General features: G+C 43.3%; 1 protein-coding gene across 1 annotated transcript in view; it reads left to right on the forward strand.

Moving 5' to 3' along the window:
• LOC128373277 (kinesin-like protein KIF20B) overlaps positions 1 to 20701 on the forward strand; it is a 90803-nt gene that overhangs the window by 30693 nt on the left and 39409 nt on the right. The window contains exons 27-33 of the mRNA XM_053333567.1: positions 222 to 377; positions 2208 to 2351; positions 2783 to 2806; positions 4565 to 4687; positions 5596 to 5646; positions 7308 to 7370; positions 15547 to 15756. Coding sequence (XP_053189542.1) covers positions 222 to 377; positions 2208 to 2351; positions 2783 to 2806; positions 4565 to 4687; positions 5596 to 5646; positions 7308 to 7370; positions 15547 to 15756 — 771 coding nt within the window. The remainder of the gene's footprint in view (positions 1 to 221; positions 378 to 2207; positions 2352 to 2782; positions 2807 to 4564; positions 4688 to 5595; positions 5647 to 7307; positions 7371 to 15546; positions 15757 to 20701) is intronic.

The following is a 20701-nucleotide window of genomic DNA, read 5'->3' on the forward strand; positions in this document are numbered from 1 at the left end:
CCTTCCTTCCTTCCTTCCTTCTTTCCTCTTTTTGTCCTTACTCCTTTCCTTCCTTCCCTCCTTACTCCTTTCTTTCCTCCATTCCTTCCTTCCTTCCTTTCTTCTCTCCTTACTTCCTTCCTCTTTTCCTCCTCACTCCTTTCCTTCCTTCCTTGACCTGAGGACAACAGGAGGGTTAAACACCTTCTTTAACAGGCATCATATTTTTTTTTTTGCTACAGCTCTCTGCAGAGAAACACCAGACGGAGCGCAGGAAGTGGCTGGAGGAGAAACTGTCTCTGATCGCTCACGCTAAAGAAGCCGAGGACAAGAGGAACCAAGAAATGAGGAAGTTTGCTGACGACAGAGAACGCTACGCTCGGCAGCAGAGAGAGCTGGTAAAGAAACGAGAGCAAAGTTCATCTTTAAATGTTGCTTCATATCATATCCATGTTTCACAAGAATGTCGAAATTTGTAGACTTAGAGCAGAGGTGTCAAACTCATTTTCATTCAAGGGCCACATACACACACATTTGATCTCATGTCGGCTGGATCATTAAAAAGATGGAGGGAAAGAAGGAAGATAAGAAGGGAAGGAAGGAAAGACAAACAAAGGAAAGAGGGAAGAAAAGTAGGAAAGAGAGACAGTGAAGGACGGACAGAAGGAAGGGAGAAAGGAAGGAAGGACAGATGGAAGGAAGGACAGAAGGAAGAAAGGAAGGAAGGACAAATGGAAGGAAGGAAGGACAGAAGGAAGAATAGAGGGAAGGACAGATGGAAGGAAGGACAGATGGATAGAATGAAGAAAGGAAGGAAGGAAGGACAGAAAGAAGGAAGGACAGAAAGAAGAAAGGAAGGAAGGACAAATGGAAGGAAGAAAGGAAGGAAGAATGGAGGGAAGGACAGAAGGAAGAAAGGAAGGATGGACAGATGGAAGGAAGGACAGAAGGAAGGAAGGACAGATGGATAGAAGGAAGGACAGAAAGAAGAAAGGAAGGAAGGATAAATGGAAGGAAGGAAGGACAGAAGGAAGAATAGAGGGAAGGAAGGACAGAAGGAAGGAAGGACAGATGGATAGAATGAAGAAAGGAAGTAAGGACAGATGGATAGAATGAAGAAAGGAAGGAAGGACAGATAGAAGGAAGAAAGGAAGGAAGGAACGAAGAAAGGAAAAAAAGGAAGGTAGGATGGACAGGTGGAAGAAAGGAAAAGAGCACTGGATGGCAAGTGGGCCAGATCGCACCCCTCGGCGGGCCGTATCTGGCCCGCGGGCCGCATGTTTGACACCCCTGACTTAGATGTTAATTATGTGTTTTATGGTGTTGAAACTGAGACTACTAATGTATTTATTTTATTATTGCACTCATAAAGAACTTAATTTATAAATAAAACATTATGACATCATTCAGGATGTAATTCAGGATTTTCAAAATAAACCTAAACATTTTCTGTCATTGTGAGCAGCTCAGCTTTCCTCAGAATCCGGCCCGCTGTCCTTCCTTCCTTCCTTCCTTCCTTCCTTCCTTCCTTCCTTCCTTCCTTCCTCCCTTCCTTCTGTCCTCCCTCCCTTTCTTTTACTTCTTTCCTTCCTTCTGTACTTCCTTCCTCCCTTTCTTTCGTTATTTCGTTCCTTCGTTCCTTCCATCTTTCCTTCCTTCCTTCCTTCCTTCCTCCCTGCCTTCCATCCTCCCTCCCTTCCGTCCTCCCTCCCTTCCTTCCTTCCCTCCATCTGTCCTTCCTTCCTTTCATCCTTCCTCCCTTTCTTTCTTTTTTCCTTCTTTCCTTACTTCTTTCCTTCCATCTGTCCTTCTGTCTTATTTTCCTTTCTTCCTGCCTTTCTGCCTTCCTTCCTCCCTCTCTTTCTCCTTCCTTCCTTCCTTCCTTCTGTCCTTCCTCCCTTTCTTTCTTTCTTTCTTTTTAACTTATTCCTTATTTCCTTCCTTCATTCCTTCCATCTTTCCTTCCTGTCTTCCTTTCCTGCCTTCCTTCCTTCTTCCCTCCCTTCCTTCCATCCATCTTTCCTTCCTTCCATCCTTCTTTTGTGTCTTCTTTTCCTTCCCTTCTTCCCTCGTTCCTTCCATCTTTCTAATTATCCAGCCCTCATCAGATCATATAGTTCTGTATGTGAATGAAGCAGAGTTTGACCCTCGTGGATTAGAGAGTTTGAAATGTCCACCAAGCCTTTTATTTCTTTTATTCTATTTCTGATCTTTTCCGTCTCCATCAGGAGTCGTTGTCGTCCCAGCTGGCGGAGAAGGACCAGACGATGGATCAGTGGAGGAAGGAGAGAGACACTCTGGTCGCTGCTCTGGAGGTTCAGCTCCAGAAGCTTCTCCGCAGCCAAGCGGAGAAAGACAAGCAGCAGGTCAGTGTGATGTGAACTCTTACAGATGTCTGTGTAAAGTCAATTCATTGATTTACTTCTAAACATATTATACATGTTGGAAAATGGTTAAAAGGCTGATAACTATGCAGTACTGAATTGTGGAGATAAAGCCTCAAAGACGTAAAGTGTAAAGTGAATTCGGACATTTTCCTCTAAACACATTAAATAGGTCATAAATGTATTTCTAAAAAAGGTGTAAAAAGCATTTCAACCATTTAGATTTGAATTGTGGAGCTAGGCTTCACAAACTGTGTTTCAAGATTTCTGTGTTCAGGATTTAGTGATTAGCATAAACCCGCCCCTGCTGCTGTAGAGGTATAAATACATTCAGCACACACTACTACTACCACAGTCTACAGTTAGCCTGTTAGCTGAGTTAGCCGCCAAGTTAGCCGCTGAGCTAGCAGCTGAGTTAGCAGCAGAAAGCTCTCAGACCTAGCGTCCATGTTTCTGGTAGAGGTGGTGACTTTGATTGACAGGTGACACTTGGTAGGGGGCGGGGCTTCAGCGTTTGGGAGCAGAGAAAGAGGCTGATTTTTACACAACTTTAAAGCCTAATTTCATATATTTGATTTTTTTTTTAATCATTTAAATTTGGCAGGGTGGTTAACAACACACTTTTCTGTGGTATGTCAAACTCAGAACACATATTTATTCATACTTTACACTTTAAACAGATGCTTTTTCCATTAACTACACTGACTGCAGGAGTCTTTAGTGAAACTCTTGACCCAATAAATCTTATTCAGTTATAACGAGGAGATTGATTTAATTTGAGGGAGGAGGAGGAGGAGGAGGAGGAGGAGGAGGAGGAGGAGGAGGAGGAGGATGATTAGGGGAGATGTTGTGAAAATGAAAATAAAGATAATCCATAGAGGAGATGAGCTGATATAACGTCCTTCATGGGTCTTTAGGTTTTAATGGACTATTCAACCCTGAGTATCAAAAACTAACATCTGCTCTCTTGATGATTGAAGCGTTTCACCTCTGTGATGTCAAACCTGCTGTTTCCTGTCGTCTGTCAAAGTAAAACGCCTGCTGTGACGTTACTGATTTTTAAGGTTTTAGCCAGAAGGACAAAACGTGACTCAAAGTTCTGCCTCGTTTCACTCAAGGTTGATTTTACGCTCTCAGCCGTCACATTACTGAAAGTAGTGCTTTATTTTATATTTGATTATTATATATATTAGAATGCAGCCCACTTTCCTTCCTTCCTTCCTTCCTTCCTCCCTTCCTTCCTTCCATCCTTCCATCCTTCCATCCTTACTCCCTTTCTTTCCTCCCTTTCTTTCCTTCCTTCCATCTTTCTTCCTGTCTTCTTTTCCTTCCTCCCTGCCTCCCTGCCTTCCTTCATCTGTCCTTCCTTCCTCCCTTTCTTTCCTTCTTTCCTTCCTTCATTCCTTCCATCTTTCTTTCCTGTCTTATTTTCCTTCCTTCCTCCCTCCCTGCCTTCCTTCCTCCCTCCCTTTCTTCCTTCCTTCCAACTGTCCCTCCTTCCTTCCTCCCTTTCTTTCCTTCTTCCCTTCCGTTGTTCCTTCCATCTTTCCTTCCTGTCTTCTTTTCCTTCCTTCCTTCTTTTCTTCCTTCATCCCTGCCTTCCTTCCTTCCTTCATCTGTCCTTCCTGCTATCCTTCCTTCCTCCCTTTACTTTTTCCTTCCTTCCTTCCATCTTTCTGTCATTGTGAGCAGCTTTCCTCAGAATAACTGCAGAGTGTCAAGGATGAGAATTCGCCCCAAAATGATTCACCAAATCAGATTCAGGCTCTCCTCTTTGTCTCATATCGCTGCATTGATTGTTTTTGAAAAGTTGCATCAGGCTAAATTTGGGAGAGAATTGGAGCTAATTTTATGCCGGCGTCTCAATAAATGTGACAGAGAGACATGAAAGCTGCAGGCTGTGTGATTAAAAATATAAAATTTATTATAGTTAGAGAGACACTGATGCTGAATTTTGTTATCTACTGATACTGGAACTTTGTGTTGTCTTAGGTCTTATCTTATCTTATTATCAGCTTGTCAATCATCTCTGAAGCACTTGAGTTTGATTGATTGATAATAGTCATAGATGTGTTTTAATTAGTTTATAATCACTTGAAAATAAGGATTGCTGTGTTTTTGTTACCTTTTGAATGAGCTCTTTGCATCTATATCGGGAGCAAGTCGTGTTAAAGTCACATTTCAAACATTTTGTCTTCCAGGGTGTTGACGGCGGCCGTGTGGCAGAACTTGAATCGGCTCTGTCGGAGAAAGAGACGGAGATCTCACAGCTGAAGGATGAGCTGAAGACTGCGATGACCAAACAGGTGGAGACGACTGTACAGGTGAGATTCCAACCTGGTTTCATCCTTTATAAAGATCAGCAGCTTGACTTTATGTCTCTTTAGAATTAATCATAGACTGTATAAAAGAAATGGACGTGACATCCGTGACGTCACCCATTGGTTTGTGGACTGCTGCTTGGGGGGCAATAGTTTCGAATCTGGGCAGCGCCATCTTGAGAATTTCAGGTGCATGCTGGGAAAAATAAAAACACGGATTCTACTTATATGGGCATGAGGCGGAGCCATGGGTGGAGCGGGGAGGTTGCTATGGTTGCGAGGGCTGGATCTCGAGGACATTGGTCAATCAACCTGTCAATCAGGACGTAGCCACGCCCTAATGCATACCCTGCTTTATCGTCACATATAAAATCAGGGAGGCCAAAATGTCCCAAATGAACATCATACTGCATTGAAGAAGGCTTTAAACTAGCGATTGAGACCATAAACACATTTTGAAAACGTTTACTGAGGTTAGAAATCAAGTGAGAAGTTGGTGAATTCTCCATTGACTTGTATAGAGACGGTCGCCCCCTGGTGGCCTTTTGATAGAATGCAGCTCTAAGTTACTTCCTGGTTGGCTTCATTTCAGAGGACCAGAACTCCCCGCCTGGTTGGATCAAAATGTTGTAAATTCACAGTTAAATCTATCAGAAGGCTCTTTATAATGAAACCTCTCATATCCAGTGAGTGTGTCAAAGAAAGCCTTATATACCTAAAATGAGCGGTTTCCTTTTATTCTATAATAATGAATTAAAAGTTGCATGTTATAACTTAACATAAAGGTAGATAATATATATATATATATAAACACACAGCTTTGCCTTTAGATGTGCATGACAGTTTTTCTTCTCTTTTTTATATTCAAACGTTTCATTTCTGCTGTTTGTTTTTCATTTTTCACTCAGCAGGTCAGCGATGAACCGCTCAGAGCTCACGAAGCAGATAAAAGCCCAGGAGAGGTAAATATTTGGCTTTTTGCTTTTTTCCTTTTTTTCCTCCAAAAAAAAAAAAAAATCATCTGTGAAGCGTGAAGATTCAATTTATTGTCATTTCTTTCAGTCCTTGGTGAAAGAAATGAGAATAAAATGAATCATGGAGGGAAAAAAAAACTAAAGACAGTGCTCAGGTCCTGGTGTTAAATCAAAAATATATAAATAAACATGTTTACTATAAAAAAACATAAATAAATAAATATAAAAGAATCACTATAAACTAAACAGCATCAAGTGCTATAAGGGAATAGACAGTTAAACCATGCAGCAATCTAAATATCAAATATCAAAATGTGTGAGTGACTTTATTTATTCATTAATTGTCCTGAAGGGGGCGTCTCAGTCTTTAAAGTGATGGAAGGAAAGAAGGGAAGGAAAAGATGAAAGGAAGAAAGGAAGGAAAAAAGAGAGACGGGGAGGAAGGAAGGACAGAAGGAATGAAGGAAGGACAGATGGAAGCAATGAAGAAAGGGTGGGAGGAAGACAAAAGGAAAGAAAGAAGAAAGAAAGGGAGGACAGAAGGAAGGAAGAAAGGGTGGGAGGACAGAAGGAAGGAAGAAAGGGTGGGAGGAAGAAAAAAGGAAGGAAGGAAGAAAGAGTGGAAGGAAGAAAAAGGAAAGAAGGAAGGGAAAAAGATGGAAGGAAGAAAGGAAGGAAAAAAGAGAGACAGAAAGGAAGGAAGGACATAAGTAAGGGTGGGAGGAAGAAAAAAGAAAAGAAAGAAGAAAGAAAGGGAGGACAAGAAGGAAGGAAGAAAGGGTGGGAGGAAGGAAGGAAGGAAGAAAGGGTAGGAGGAAGGAAGAAAGGAAGAAAGGAAAAGAAGACAGGAAGGAATGAAGGAAGGAAAAAAGAAAGAGGACAAGGAAGGAAGAAAGGGTGGAAGGAAAAAAGGAAGAAAGAAAGGGTGGAAGGACAGAAGGAAGGACGTAAGGTAAAAAAGACAGGAAGGAAAGTGGGCATTCTTTTATTGTGTTAAACTCAGGAAGCAGATCTCAGAATATCAAACATATATTCATCACGGCTCCTCGTCTGAAAATCAAAAAGTAGGAACTCCAGAAACACTTCGCTAAATGAAATCAGTGTGAAAGAAAGGGAGGAAGGAAGGACAGGAAAAGAAGACAGGAAGGAAAGATGGAAGGAACAAAGGAAAAAAGAAAGGGAGGAAGGACAGAAGGAAGGGAGGACAGATGGAAGGAAGTAAGGAAAAGAAAACAGGAAGGAAAGATGGAAGGAACGAAGGAAAAAAGAAAGGGGGGAAGGACAGAAGGAAGGGAGGACAGATGGAAGGAAGTAAGGAAAAGAAGACAGGAAGGAAAGATGGAAGGAACGAAGGAAAAAAGAAAGGGAGGAAGGACAGATGGAAGGAAGAAAGGGTGGGAGGAAGGAAAAGAAGACAGGAAGGACAGATGGAAGGAAGGGCGGAAGGAAGGAAAAGAAGACAAGAAGGAAGGAAAAAAGAAAGGGAGGACAGAAGGAAGGAAGAAAAGACTGGAAGGAAGGAAAAAAGAAAAGGAGGAAGTACAGAAGGAAGGAAGCAAGGAAAAAAAGACGGAAGGAAGGAAAGTGGGAATTCTTTTATTGTGTTAAACTCAGGAAGCAGATATATATTTTTTTAATTTCTCTTACAGAGTGAAACCATCAACAGGAAGTCAGGAGGAAGGAAAGACATCAGAGCGTCAGTCAGCAGTCAGGTGAGCTCACTTTTAAAATGTTAACTACTCAAAACTTTATCTTTTTTTTGAGGGGCGGGGGTGGGGAGGGTTTGAGAGGGGGGGGGGGGTCTGCACACTTAACCCTTTATTAGGCAAATGATTATATTTAGTAACTTCTGTAAATATCCCAAAATATCCTTCCTTCCTTCCTTCCTTCTTTCCTTTCCTTCCTCCCTGCCTTCTTTCTTCACTTCCTCTTTTCCATTCTCCCTCCCTCGTTCCTTATTTCCTCCGTCCTTCCTTCCATCTGTCCTTCCTCCCTCCCTCTTTCTCTCTTCCCTTCCTTCTTTCCTTCCTCCATCCTTCCTTCCTTCCTTCCATCTGTCCTTCCTCCCTCCCTCCTTCTCTCCTCCCTTCCTTCTTTCCTTCCTCCATCCTTCCTTTCTCCTTCCTTCCTTCCTTCCTTCTTTCTTCCCTTCCTCCCTCCTTCTCTCTTTCTTTCCTCCCCCCTACCTTCCTTTCTTCTTTCCTCCGTCCTTCCTTCCTTCCTTCCTTCCATCCTTCCTTCCTTCTTTCTTCCCTTCCTCCCTCCTTCTCTCTTTCTTTCCTCCCCCCTACCTTCCTTTCTTCTTTTCTCCGTCCTTCCTTTTCTTCCTTCCATCTGTTCTCTCTCCCTCCCTCCTTCTCTCCTCCCTTCCTTCTTTCCTTCCTTCTTTCCTTCCTCCATCCCCCTTTCTCCTTCCTTCCTTCCTTCCTTCTTTCTTCCCTTCCTCCCTCCTTCTCTCTTTCTTTCCTCCCCCCTACCTTCCTTTCGTCTTTCCTCCGTCCTTCCTTTCCTTCCTCCCTCCTTCCTTTCCTTCCTTCCATCTGTTCTCTCTCCCTCCCTCCTTCTCTCCTCCCTTCCTTCTTTCCTTCCTCCATCACCCTTTCTCCTTCCTTCCTTCCTTCCTTCCTTCCTTCCTTCCTTCCTTCCTTCCTTCTTTCTTTCCTTCCTCCTTCTCTCCTCCCTTCCTTCTTTCCTTCCTCCATCCCCCTTTCTCCTTCCTTCCTTCCTTCCTTCTTTCTTCCCTTCCTCCCTCCTTCTCTCTTTCTTTCCTCCCCCCTACCTTCCTTTCTTCTTTCCCCCGTCCTTCCTTTCCTTCCTCCCTCCTTCCTTCCTTCCTTCCTTACTTCCATCCTTCCTTCCTTCCTTCCTTTCCTTCCTTCCATCTGTTCTCCCCCCCCTCCTTCTCTCCTCCCTTCCTTCTTTCCTTCCTCCATCCCCCTTCCTTCTTTCTTCCCTTCCTCCCTCCTTCTCTCTTTCTTTCCTCCCCCCTACCTTCCTTTCTTCTTTCCTCCGTCCTTCCTTTCCTTCCTTCCATCTGTTCTCTCTCCCTCCCTCCTTCTCTCCTCCCTTCCTTCTTTCCTTCCTCCATCCCCCTTTCTCCTTCCTTCCTTCCTTCCTTCTTCCTTTCCTTCCTCCCTCCTTCCTTCCTTCCATCCTTCATCCATCCTTCCTTCCTTCCTTCCTTTCCTTTCAATGAGTGTCCTATAAAGGGTTAATGCTTATAAAACCCGAAGAGAAGTGTTTGTAGGTTTTCATTAAATTCAGTTTTATTGCATTTTTTTAAAAATACAACACAATATGAAGAGATGAGTCTTTTCATGAGTGTTTCTAATCACTCTCACAGATGCTACTCAGCTCATCAGGCAGCAGCTCTCTCTCTCATATGTTTGCGTTTTCTTTTTTTTCTCTCCTCTTTTTTCTTTCTTATCTTTCTTCTTTCTTATCTTTCTTCTAACAAAAGGAACAACTAAACTCTCTCATTTAAAGATGCTTCACATCACTGATTAAGATTCTTACAATACACATTTTTAAGATTTTAAGATTCTTACAAACAATATCTCAGTTTTACAGATGTGTTGAGTTGAGCGAGAGATAAGATAGATTTTTTTAACCCTCCTGTTGTCCTTGAGTCAAGGAAGGAAGGGAGTGAGGGAGGAAAGGATGGAGGAAGTAGGAAGGAAAGGAAGTAGGAAGGAAAGGAGGGAGGAAGGAGGGACGTAGGAAGGGAGGAAAGGAAATAAGGATGGGAGGAAGGAAGGAAGGGGAAGGTAGGAGGGAGGGAGGTAGGAAAAGAGGAAGGAAGGAAAGAAGGACATGAAAGAAGGAAGGGAGGAAGGTAGATGGGAGGAAAGAAAGAGAGAATGAGGAAGGAAAGGAAGGGAGGAAGTAGGAAGGAAAGGAAAGAGGGACGAAGGAAGGGAGGAAAGGAAACAAGGGTGGGAGGAAGGAAGGAAGGCAGGACAGAAGGAAAGGGAGGAAGGAGGAAAGAAGGAAGGTAGGAGGGAGGGAGTTAGGAAAAGAGGAAGGAAGGAAAGAAGGGCAGAGGAAAGAAGGAAGGGAGGAACGTAGAGGGGAGGAAAGAAAGAGACAAGAAAGGGGGAGGGAGGAAGGAGGGACAAAGGAAGGGAGGAAAGAAGGAAGGAAGGTAGGAGGGAGGGAGGTAGGAAAGAAGGACAGAGGAAAGAAGGAAGGGAGGAAGGTAGAGGGAAAGAAAGAAAGAGAGAAGGAGGGAGGAAGGAAAGAAGGAACAGTCAGAAACAGAGCTGCTGTCTGATGAGTTGAGTAGCATCACTCTGAGTTTTTTACTTTTTCTTTTTTCTTTCTTCTCTTTCTTCTAACAAAGGAAAAACTAAACTCTCTCATTTAAAGACGCTGCTTCACATCACTGATTAAAGATTCTTACAATACACATATATGCTTTATCTCAGTTTTACAGATGCGATGAGTTGAGTGAGAGATAAGATAGATTTGTTTTAACCCTCCTGTTTTCCTCGAGTCAAGGAAGGAAGAAGGAAGGAAAGGAGGGAGGGAGGAAGTAGGAAGGAAAGGAGGGAGGGAGGAAGGAAAAGAGGAAGGAAGGAAAGAAGGAAGGTAGGAGGGAGGGAGGTAGGAGAAGAGGATGGGAGGAAGGAAGGAAGGATGGACGGAGGGAGGAAGGTAGAGGGGAGGAAGGGAAGGAAGGAAGGAGGGAGGAAGGACAGAAGGAAGGAAGAAAGGGGGAGGGAGGGAGGAAGTAGGAAGGAAAGGAGGGAGGGAGGAAGTAGGAAGGAAAGGAAGGAAGGAGGGAGGAAATAAGGGAGGAAAGGAAACGAGGAAAGAGGGAGGAAGGAGGGAGGAAAGAAGAAGGGGGATGAAGGAAGGAAAGAAGGAACAGTTAGAAACAGAGCTGCTGCCTGATGTTTACTTTCCTTATTTTTTCTCTCCACATTTTTTCTTTCTTCTCTTTCTTCTAACAAAGGAAACAACTAAACTCTCTCATTTAAAGACGCTTCACATCACTGATTAAGATTCTTACAATATACACATGTGAGCTTTATCTTTAGAGAGAGAGAGATAAGAGCCGAGAGCCGAGCTGAAACAAACACGTCTGATTAACAAAAGAAAATGAGATAGTAATAGTTTTAAATGTCCAGATGTGTGTATCAGCAGTCCTTCATCCTCCTCTCATAATGTGATTGTGAAGACTGCAAACTAAATTACATGATTATTAATTCAGATTTATTTATGCCTGGATGTTATTATCTCCACACACGGGCACGTCGTCTTCTCAAAGCTTTAATATACTTCATTTATTGTCTTCATTTCATTCAATGCATCTTGTTAATGTTATATAAACTGAAGGAAGAAAGGAAGGACAGATGGAAGGAAGGAAAAAAGAAAGACAGGGAGGAAGGAAAGAAAGAAAGGGAGTAAGAAAGGAAAGACAGAAGGAAGGAAGGAAGGAAAAGAAGACATGAAGGAAAGAAGGAAAAAAGAAAGAAAGAAAGAAAGGGAGGACAGACAGAAGGAAGGAAGGAAAGACAGAAGGGAGGAAGGAAGGAAGGAAAAGAAGACATGAAGGAAAGACGGAAGGAAAAAAGTAAGAAAGAAAGGGAGGAAGGACAGAAGGAAGGAAGGGGAAGACAGATGGAAGGAAGGAATGCAGGAAGGAAGGAAAAGAAGACATGAAGGAAAGATGGAAAAAGAAAGAAAGGGAGGAAGGAAAAGAAGACATGAAGGAAAGATGAAAGGGAGGACGGACAGAAGGAAGGAAGGAAAGAAGGAAAGAAAGGAAAGACAGATGGAAGGGAGGAAGGAAAAGAAGACATGAAGGAAAGATGGAAGGAACGAAGGAAGGAAAAAAGAAAGAAAGAAAGGGAGGACGGACAGAAGGAAGGAAGAAAGTGTGGGAGTAAGGAAGGCAGGAAGGAAAAGAAGACAGAAAGGAAAGATGGAAGGAACGAAGGAAGGAAAAAAGAAAGAAAAAAGAAAGGGAGAAAGGATAGAAGGGAGGAAGGAGGATTTATGCCTGGATGTTATTATCTCCACACACAGGCACGTCGTCTTCTCAAAGCTTTAATAAACTTTATTTATTGTCTTCATTTCATTCAATGCATCTTGTTAATGTTATATGAACTGAAGGAAGAAAGGAAGGACAGATGGAAGGAAGGCAGGAAGGAGGGAAGGAAAAGAAGACATGAAGGAAAGAAGGAAAAAAGAAAGAAAGAAAGAAAGGGAGGACAGCTGGAAGGAAGGGAGGAAGGAGGAAAGGAAAAGAAGACATGAAGGAAAGATGGAAGGAACGAACGAAGGAAGGAAAAAAGAAAGGGAGGAAGGAACAAGGGAAGGACGGAAGGAAGAAAGTGTGGAAGGAAGGAAGGCAGTAAGGAAAAGATGGAAGGAAGGAAGGAAAAAGAAAGAAAGGGAGGAAGAAAGGAAAGACAGACGAATGGAATGAAGGAAGGGAGGACAGATGGAAGGAAGGAAGGCAGGAAGGAAAAGAAGACATGAAGGAAAGATGGAAGGAACGAAGGAAGGAAAAAAGAAAGGATAGAAGGGAGGAAGGAAGATTTATGCCTGGATGTTATTATCTCCACACACGGGCACGTCGTCTTCTCAAAGCTTTAATATACTTCATTTATTGTCTTCATTTCATTCAATGCATCTTGTTAATGTTATATAAACTGAAGGAAGAAAGGAAGGACAGATGGAAGGAAGGAAAAAAGAAAGACAGGGAGGAAGGAAAGAAAGAAAGGGAGTAAGAAAGGAAAGACAGAAGGAAGGAAGGAAGGAAAAGAAGACATGAAGGAAAGAAGGAAAAAAGAAAGAAAGAAAGAAAGGGAGGACAGACAGAAGGAAGGAAGGAAAGACAGAAGGGAGGAAGGAAGGAAGGAAAAGAAGACATGAAGGAAAGACGGAAGGAAAAAAGTAAGAAAGAAAGGGAGGAAGGACAGAAGGAAGGAAGGGGAAGACAGATGGAAGGAAGGAATGCAGGAAGGAAGGAAAAGAAGACATGAAGGAAAGATGGAAAAAGAAAGAAAGGGAGGAAGGAAAAGAAGACATGAAGGAAAGATGAAAGGGAGGACGGACAGAAGGAAGGAAGGAAAGAAGGAAAGAAAGGAAAGACAGATGGAAGGGAGGAAGGAAAAGAAGACATGAAGGAAAGATGGAAGGAACGAAGGGAGGAAAAAAGAAAGAAAGAAAGGGAGGAAGGACAGGAGGAAGGAAGGGGAAGACAGATGGAAGGAAGGAAGGAAGGAAGAAAGGGTGGAATGAAGGAAGGCAGGAAGGAAAAGAAGACATGAAGGAAAGATGGAAGGAACGAAGGAAGGAAAAAAGAAAGGGAGAAAGGATAGAAGGGAGGAAGGAACATTTATGCCTGGATGTTATTATCTCCACACACGGGCACGTCATCATATCAAAGCTTTAATATACTTCATTTATTGTCTTCATTTCATTCAATGCATCTTGTTAATGTTATATGAACTGAAGGAAGGAAGGAAGGACAGATGGAAGGAAGGAAAAAAGAAAGACAGGGAGGAAGGAAAGACATGAAGGAAAGATGGAAGGAAAGAAAGAAAGTGAGTAAGAAAGGAAAGACAGAAGGGAGGAAGGCAGGAAGGAGGGAAGGAAAAGAAGACATGAAGGAAAGAAGGAAAAAAGAAATAAATAAAGGGAGGACAGACAGACAGAAGGAAGGAAGGAAAGACAGAAGGGAGGAAGAAAGGAAGGACAAAAGGGAGGAAGGAACAAGGGAAGGACAGAAGGAATGAAGGAAGGACAGATAGAAGGAAGGAAAACAGAAAGAAAGGGAGGAAGAAAGGAAAGACAGATGTAAGGGAGGAAGGAAGGAAGGAAGGAAGGAAAAGAAGACATGAAGGAAAGATGGAAGGAACGAAGGAAGGAAAAAAGAAAGAAAGAAAGGGAGGAAGGACAGGAGGAAGGAAGGGGAAGACAGATGGAAGGAAGGAAGAAAGGGTGGAATGAAGGAAGGCAGGAAGGAAAAGAAGACATGAAGGAAAGATGGAAGGAAAGAAGGAAGGAAAAAAGAAAGGGAGAAAGGACAGAAGGGAGGAAGGAAGATTTATGCCTGGATGTTATTATCTCCACACACGGGCACGTCATCATATCAAAGCTTGTTTTTTTTTCCTTTCATTATTTTAATAAACTTTATTTATTGTCTTCATTTCATTCAATGCATCTTGTTAATGTTATATGAACTGAAGGAAGGAAGGACAGATGGAAAGAAGGAAAAAAGAAAGACAGGGAGGAAGGAAAGACATGAAGGAAAGATGGAAGGAACGAAGGAAGGAAAGAAAGAAAGGGAGTAAGAAAGGAAAGACAGATGGAAGGAAGGAAGGAAAAGAAGGAAGGAAAAGAAGACATGAAGGAAAGAAGGAAAAAAGAAAAGAAAGAAAGAAAGGGAGGACAGACAGAAGGAAGGAAGGAAAGACAGAAGGGAGGAAGAAAGGAAGGACAAAGGGGAGGAAGGAATAAAGGAAGGAAAACAGAAAGAAAGGGAGGAAGAAAGGAAAGACAGACGGAAGGAAGGAAGAAAGGAAGGGGAAGACAGATGGAAGGAAGGAAGAAAGTGTGGGAGGAAGGAAGGCAGGAAGGAAAAGAAGACAGGAAGGAATGAAGGAAGGAAAAAAGAAAGAAAGAAAGAAAGGGAGAAAGGACAGAAGGAACATAATACATAGTAAAATAAAAATGGATTAATACTGCAGTTAGTTAAAGGAAATCAATACGATTATTAACAGTACAGATTTGAATTGTTACAGTATAGAGTAGTAGTAGCTTTGTTATCATTATATTGAGAGTAAAACGACATTTAGATAGCAAACTGAAGGAAGGAAGGACAGAAGGAAGGAAGGAAAAAAGAAAGAAAGGGAGAAAGGACGGAAGGAAGGAAGTAAAATGAAATTTAGATAACACTCCCTGAGGTATAAAATCATTTAAGACTTTCAAAAAACATTAGAAGTGATCAATAAGGGAAAAGACAAACACATCAGACAGCAGCTTTACTTTATTGTAACAGTTCATATATAAATAATTAAAACACTTATAAAGTAAATTATAAAGGATGCAGTGATTGTGAAATTCTACGCCGGGACGAAGAAGGAAGGAAAGGAGGGAGGGATGGAAGAAGTAAGGAAGGGAGTAAAGGAAAGGATGGACGAAGGGAGGAAAGGAAGGTGGGAGGGAGGGAGGAAAAGAGGAAGGAAGGGAGGAAGTTAGGAAAGGAAGGGAGGAAGAAAGGGGGATGGAATGGAGGAAGGAAAAAAGGAAGGGAGGAAAGAAGGAAAAGAAGGAAGGTAGGGGGGAGGAAAGAAGGAGGGAGAGAGGAGGGAGGGAGGTAGGAAAAAAGGAAAGAAGGAAGGGAGGAAGGAAAGGAAAGGAAAGCTAGGAAGGTATGGGGGAGGAAAGAAGGAGGGAGCGAAGAAAGAAGGAAGGGAGGAAGGAAAAAAGGAAGGTAGGAAGGTAGGGGGGAGGAAAGAAGGAGGGAAGGACGAAAGAAGGAACGGAGGAAGGAAAGGAAAGGTAGAAAGGTAGGGGGGAGGAAAGAAGGAAAGGAAAGGAAGGATGGGAGGAAGAAGGGAGGAGCGAGGGAGGGATGAAAGAAGGAAGGAATGAAGAAAGAGGGATGGAAGATGGAAAGGAAGGTAGGGGGGAGAAAAGTAGGAGGGAGGGGAAAAAAGAAGGTAGGGAGGAAGGAAAGGAAAGGTAGGAAGATAGGAGAGAGGAAAGAAGGAAGGTAGGGGGGAGGAAAGAAGGAAGGTAGGGGGGAGGAAAGAAGGAAGGTAGGGGGGAGGAAAGAAGGAAGGCGGGAGGGAGGGATGAAAGAAGGAAGGGAGGAAGGAAAGGAAACCCCCTCTTCCTAACCTTTACTATCCTGTTCTTGTCCCTCAGGGCTCCTCTGGCTACCCGTCCGTGCTGGACTCCTCTGAGATCTCCACCGATAACGGGAGAACGAGTCGCTTCCCTCGGCCGGAGCTGGAGATCTCCTTCAGCCCGCTGCAGCCCAACCGCATGGCGCTGCGTCGTCAGGGAGACGAGAACGCCGTCACCGTTAAGATCACTCGCTCGGCACGCAAGAGGAAGAGCGGAGAGATGGAGAAGGTAAGGAGACAAAGGAAGGAGTTTAGTTTAACAGGTCTAATATAACTTTAGTCTTATAGATTTCCCTTCCTCCCTTCCTACCTTCCTTCCTTCCTTCTTTCCTCCCTCCCTCCTTCTATCTTTCTTCCCCCCTACCTTCCTCCCTTCCTTCTTTCCTCTGTCCTTCTTTCCTTTTTTCCTCCCTCCCTCCTACCTTTCTACCTCCCTCCTTCCCTCCCTCCCTCTATTCCTTCCTTATTCCTCCCTCCCTTCCCTCCTTCTTTCCTCCGTCCTTCTTTCCTTCCTTCGCTTTTCCCTCCTTCCTTCCTTCCTCCCTCCTTTCCTTCCTTCGTCCTTCCTTCCTCCTTCTTTCCTTCCTTCCCTTCCTCCCTTCCTCCCTTTCTTCTGTCCTTCTTTCCTCCCTCCCTCCGTCCCTCCTACCTTTCTACCTACCTTCTTTCCTCCCTCCTTCTTTCTTCCGTCCTTCTTTCCTCCCTTCTTTCTTTCCTTCTTCCCCCCTCCCTCCCTCCCTCCCTCCCTCCCATCCTCCATCCTACCTTCCTTCCTTGCTTCTTTCCTTCCCTCCCTTGCTTCCTTCTTCCTCCCATCCTTCCTCCCTCCCTCCTCCCTCCTTCTTCCTCCCTTCCTTCCTTAACTCGAGGGTTAAATTAAATCCTCCCTAGATGAATTTAACAGTAACAGTAATTCTCAACCTGAACCCTCAGAGATCGACTTTTTTTTATTTCTCCAATTACTTCCAGAGTTGTTGTTTTTTAAATTTATCTCACCAAATGTCAGAGTGAAACCTTTCCGTCGGCCTCCCTCTACCCAACGTCAGTCGGGTTAACGCTCCTGGGAACCGAGCTGAAATGGCAGTTGTGAATTTGGCATTTCTACATCTGTATGTTAGCAGACTCAAGCAGCGGTGGCGATGTGGTAATTAGTTTGGCATTTCAAGTAATTGTGGAGTTGTTTTTTTTTTATCCTGGAGATCCATTACAATATTTATTAATGTTTAATAAAGTAAGAAAATACAGTAAATATAAAGTAGAGATGTGTTTTAGTCTCAGCGACGGATTGTTTATATTGGGGGGGGGGGGGGGGTTAAACTCATTTTCATTCAAGGGCCACATACAGAACAATTTGATCTGATGTGGGCCGGATCATTAAAAAGATGGAAGGAAAGAAGGGAAGGAAAAGAAGACAGGAAGGAAGGAAAGAAGGAAGGAAGGAAGGAAGGAAAGAAGGCAGGAAGGAATGAAGGAAGGAAAGAAGGAAAAAAGAAAGAAAGGGAGGCAGGAAGGCCAGAAGGAAGGAAGGCCAGAAGGAAGGAAGGACAGATGGAAGGAAGAAAAGGAGGAAAGACAGAAGGAAGAAAGGGAGGAAGGACAGAAGGAAAAAGAAAGGAAGGAAGGAAGGAAGGAAAAGAAGACAGGAAGAAAAGGAAGGAAGGAAAAGACAGGAAGGAAAGAAGGGAAAAAGAAAGAAAGGGAGGAAGGAAGGAAGGAAGGACGGAAGGAATGAAGGAAAGAAAGAAGGGAAAAAGAAAGAAAGGGAGGAAGGAAGGAAGGAAGGACAGAAGGAAGGAAGGCAGGAAGGAAGTAAGGGAAAAAAAGACAGGAAGGCCGGTCTGGACCCCTCGATGGGCTTAGACTGCTTTCTCTGCTCACTTTAACCACATTTGCTGCACATTTCACCACATTTAAGAGACTTTTATATGTATTTGAATGTATTGACCCCCCTGAGGTAGTGAGTTTCTTCTTCCACAGAGAAAGCCGTCTAAGAAAAAAATATATAAATTCATACACATTATTCTCTCCTGTACATATAAAGGTTATAACTGGGATAGTAAAACACTCACATACCACATACGGGTGAAAGAAAACCATCTCATTTATCATGAATACCACAAACAAGGACAAACACATGATCTCACTGCCCACACACACACACACACACACACACACACACACACACACACACACACACACACACACACACGTACAGTATGTTCACACACACTCCCCCGTAGTGAACACATTAGGCAAGCATGGTACTCGGAGGAACAGAAGGTCAGCCACAGTTCACTCGTCACATCGGTGTTCGTCTGTCACTGTCTGCAGAGAAAAGGTTAAAGCAGGTCACAGCTTGTATAACTCCTCCAGCTCACTCAGCTCATTCACAAGGACGGCTCTCTCTCTCTCTCTCTCTCTCTCTCTCTCTCTCTTTCTTTCTCTCCCTCTCTCTCTCTATGTCTGTCTCTCTCTCGCTCGCTCTCTCTCTCTCTCTCTCTCTCTTTCTCTCTCTCTCTCTCTCTCTCAGCTATAAATGTCCTTCATTCCTTCCATCTTTCCTTCCTCCCTTTCTTTCTTTTTTCCTTCCGTCCGTCCGTCCTTCCTTCCATCTGTCTTTCCTTCCTTCCTTCTGTCCTTCCTTCCTCTCTTTCTTTTTTCCTTCTTTCCTTCCTTCGTTCCTTCCTGTCTTTTCCTTCCTGCATGCCTGCCTGCCTTCCTTCCTTCCTCCCTTTCTGTCTTATTTCCTTCTTTCCTTCCTTCGTTCGTCCGTCCTTCCTTCCCCCCTTTCTTTCTTTTTTCCTTCTTTCCTTCCTTCATTTGTCCGTCCTTCCTTCCTTCCTTCCTTCCTTCTGTCCTTCCTTCTTCCCTGTCTTTCTCTTTTCCTGCCTTCCTTCCTTCCTTCCTTCTGTCCTTCCTTCTTTCCGTCCTTCCTTCCTTCCTGTCGTCTTTTCCGTCCTTCCTTCCTTCCTTCCTTCCTTCCTTCCTTCCTTCCCTCCTTTCCTCCCTCCCTCCTTACTTATTTCCTTCCTTCCTCCCTCCATCCATCTTTTTAATGATCCGGCCCACATCAGATCAAATCGGACTGTATGTGGCCCTTGAATGAAAATGAGTTTCACCCCTCTGCTCTAGACTGTAGATTTTATAAATCACATTTACCTTTTCCCACTCTACAGCTCTAAATATCTAAATATAACTACATTAAAAGCATTCTCCCTTTGCACAGTAACATTATGCATCATTATTATTACAATTTTACATCCTCGGCTGCTTGTAAACACTGAATTTCCCTTTTTGTTTCTGCACAATCCCCAAGTGGCAGCAGTGTGCTCGAGAGGTGCTGATATATTAAGAGTCCTGAGGTGTGAAAATAACCTTATTACTGTAATTCATACTTCAGCACGTGCTCAGTGTTTTTTTTAGTTTGCTAATGACGAGGTAACTTTGGTAGTGAAGGCAATGTGAGTCATATCGGAAGTAACCAATTTTGTGCATGGCAAACCCAGAATGATGTAAAGATATAATATCCAAGAAGGACAAATAAAGGAGAGGAGTGTTTTGCGTTGATAGTCATGGTCGAGATGAAGTTGATGATTGTCACCGCTCTGAAGTGTTGATTTTAGAAATGCTGTAATCAGACAGACAAGGGGACTAGAGGAGTTTTCAAAAAGGAAGTAACTTAGAGCTGCATTCTATCAAAAGGCCACCAGGGGGGCGACCGTCTCTATACAAGTCAATGGAGAATTCACCAACTTCTCACTTGATTTCTAACCTCAGTAAACGTTTTCAAAATGTGTTTATGGTCTCAATCGCTAGTTTAAAGCCTTCTTCAATGCAGTATGATGTTCATTTGGGACATTTTGGCCTCCCTGATTTTATATGTGACGATAAAGCAGGGTATGCATTAGGGCGTGGCTACGTCCTGATTGACAGGTTGATTGACCAATGTCCTCGAGATCCAGCCCTCGCTACCATAGCAACCTCCCCCCTCTGCCCATGGCCCCGCCTCATGCCCATATAAGTAGAATCCGTGTTTTTCTTTTTCCCAGCATGCACCTGAAATTTTCAAGATGGCGCTGCCTAGATTCGAAACTATTGGCTTCCCCCACACACTTATAGTAATAAAAATATAAAAACAACAAAGTGAAGAAGAATAGGAAGTGAGCATTAAATATAAGGAAAATGCCTAAAAAGCTGCTGTGTAGTGGGATGGACGACCAACAGGGTAAAAAACCAAGAACTGACTTTTTATAAGCCGCCGAACCAAAAAAAACTAACACACATATACCTGAACACGCTGCTAGTCACAGCAAACCACACATAAAAGTAAAACACGTATTTATTTAAAGGTATATAGCTTTTTTGACAGATGTTTAAATGACAGAGTAGCTAACCTGCAATCAGCTGACTGTAAAAGGAGCCTGAATGAGAAATGATTACATGTCTGTCGCTCGCCGTATCAACTGTGAAAAGTGTCATGCTAGCTTGTTATGTGCTGGAGTTTTCTATACAGCTGTGTTATCTCTACTGTAGCCTGTATAAATCAGCCTTTGCATTCATTAATATCAGGGGTGTCAAACTCATTTGACAGGACTTTCAGGAAGGAAAGTGGGCCAGTCTGGACCCCTTGGCGGGCCGGTTCTGGCCCACGGGCCGTATGTTTGACTCCTCTGTTTTAGAATCATTTAGCTTGTGGCTTGTACCTAATTTTATGCCCCAATAGCCCCAACCAACAATAACATCTTCACTTTTCATTCCAGGAAAGCCCTCTCCTCTCCTGGAGTTGTCACAAGTGTTAAGTTGAATTAAGAGCATAGAAACCCCCCCCCCCCCCGGTGAAATATGACAGCCCCAAATATAAAAGCATAAGCCTGTTGTCAGCCACAGTGTGCACATGTCATGTACACGAGTTTCCTCCTGCTCTCTAACAGTGTTTAGCGCCTCTTCCCGTATCAGCTGTGAAGTCATGCTAGCTTGTTATGTGCTGGAGTTTTCTATACAGCTGTGTTATCTCTACTGTAGCCTTTAGAAAGCAGCCTTTGCATTAATGTATATCAGGGGTGTCAAACTCATTTTCATTCAAGGGCCACATACAGTCCCATTTGATCTGATGTGGGCCGGACCATTAAAAAGATGGAAGGGAGGAGGAAAGAAGAGAAGGAAAGGAAGGAAGG

The sequence above is a fragment of the Scomber japonicus genome, chromosome 14 (assembly GCF_027409825.1).
Source record: "Scomber japonicus isolate fScoJap1 chromosome 14, fScoJap1.pri, whole genome shotgun sequence".
Lineage (NCBI taxonomy): Eukaryota > Metazoa > Chordata > Actinopteri > Scombriformes > Scombridae > Scomber > Scomber japonicus.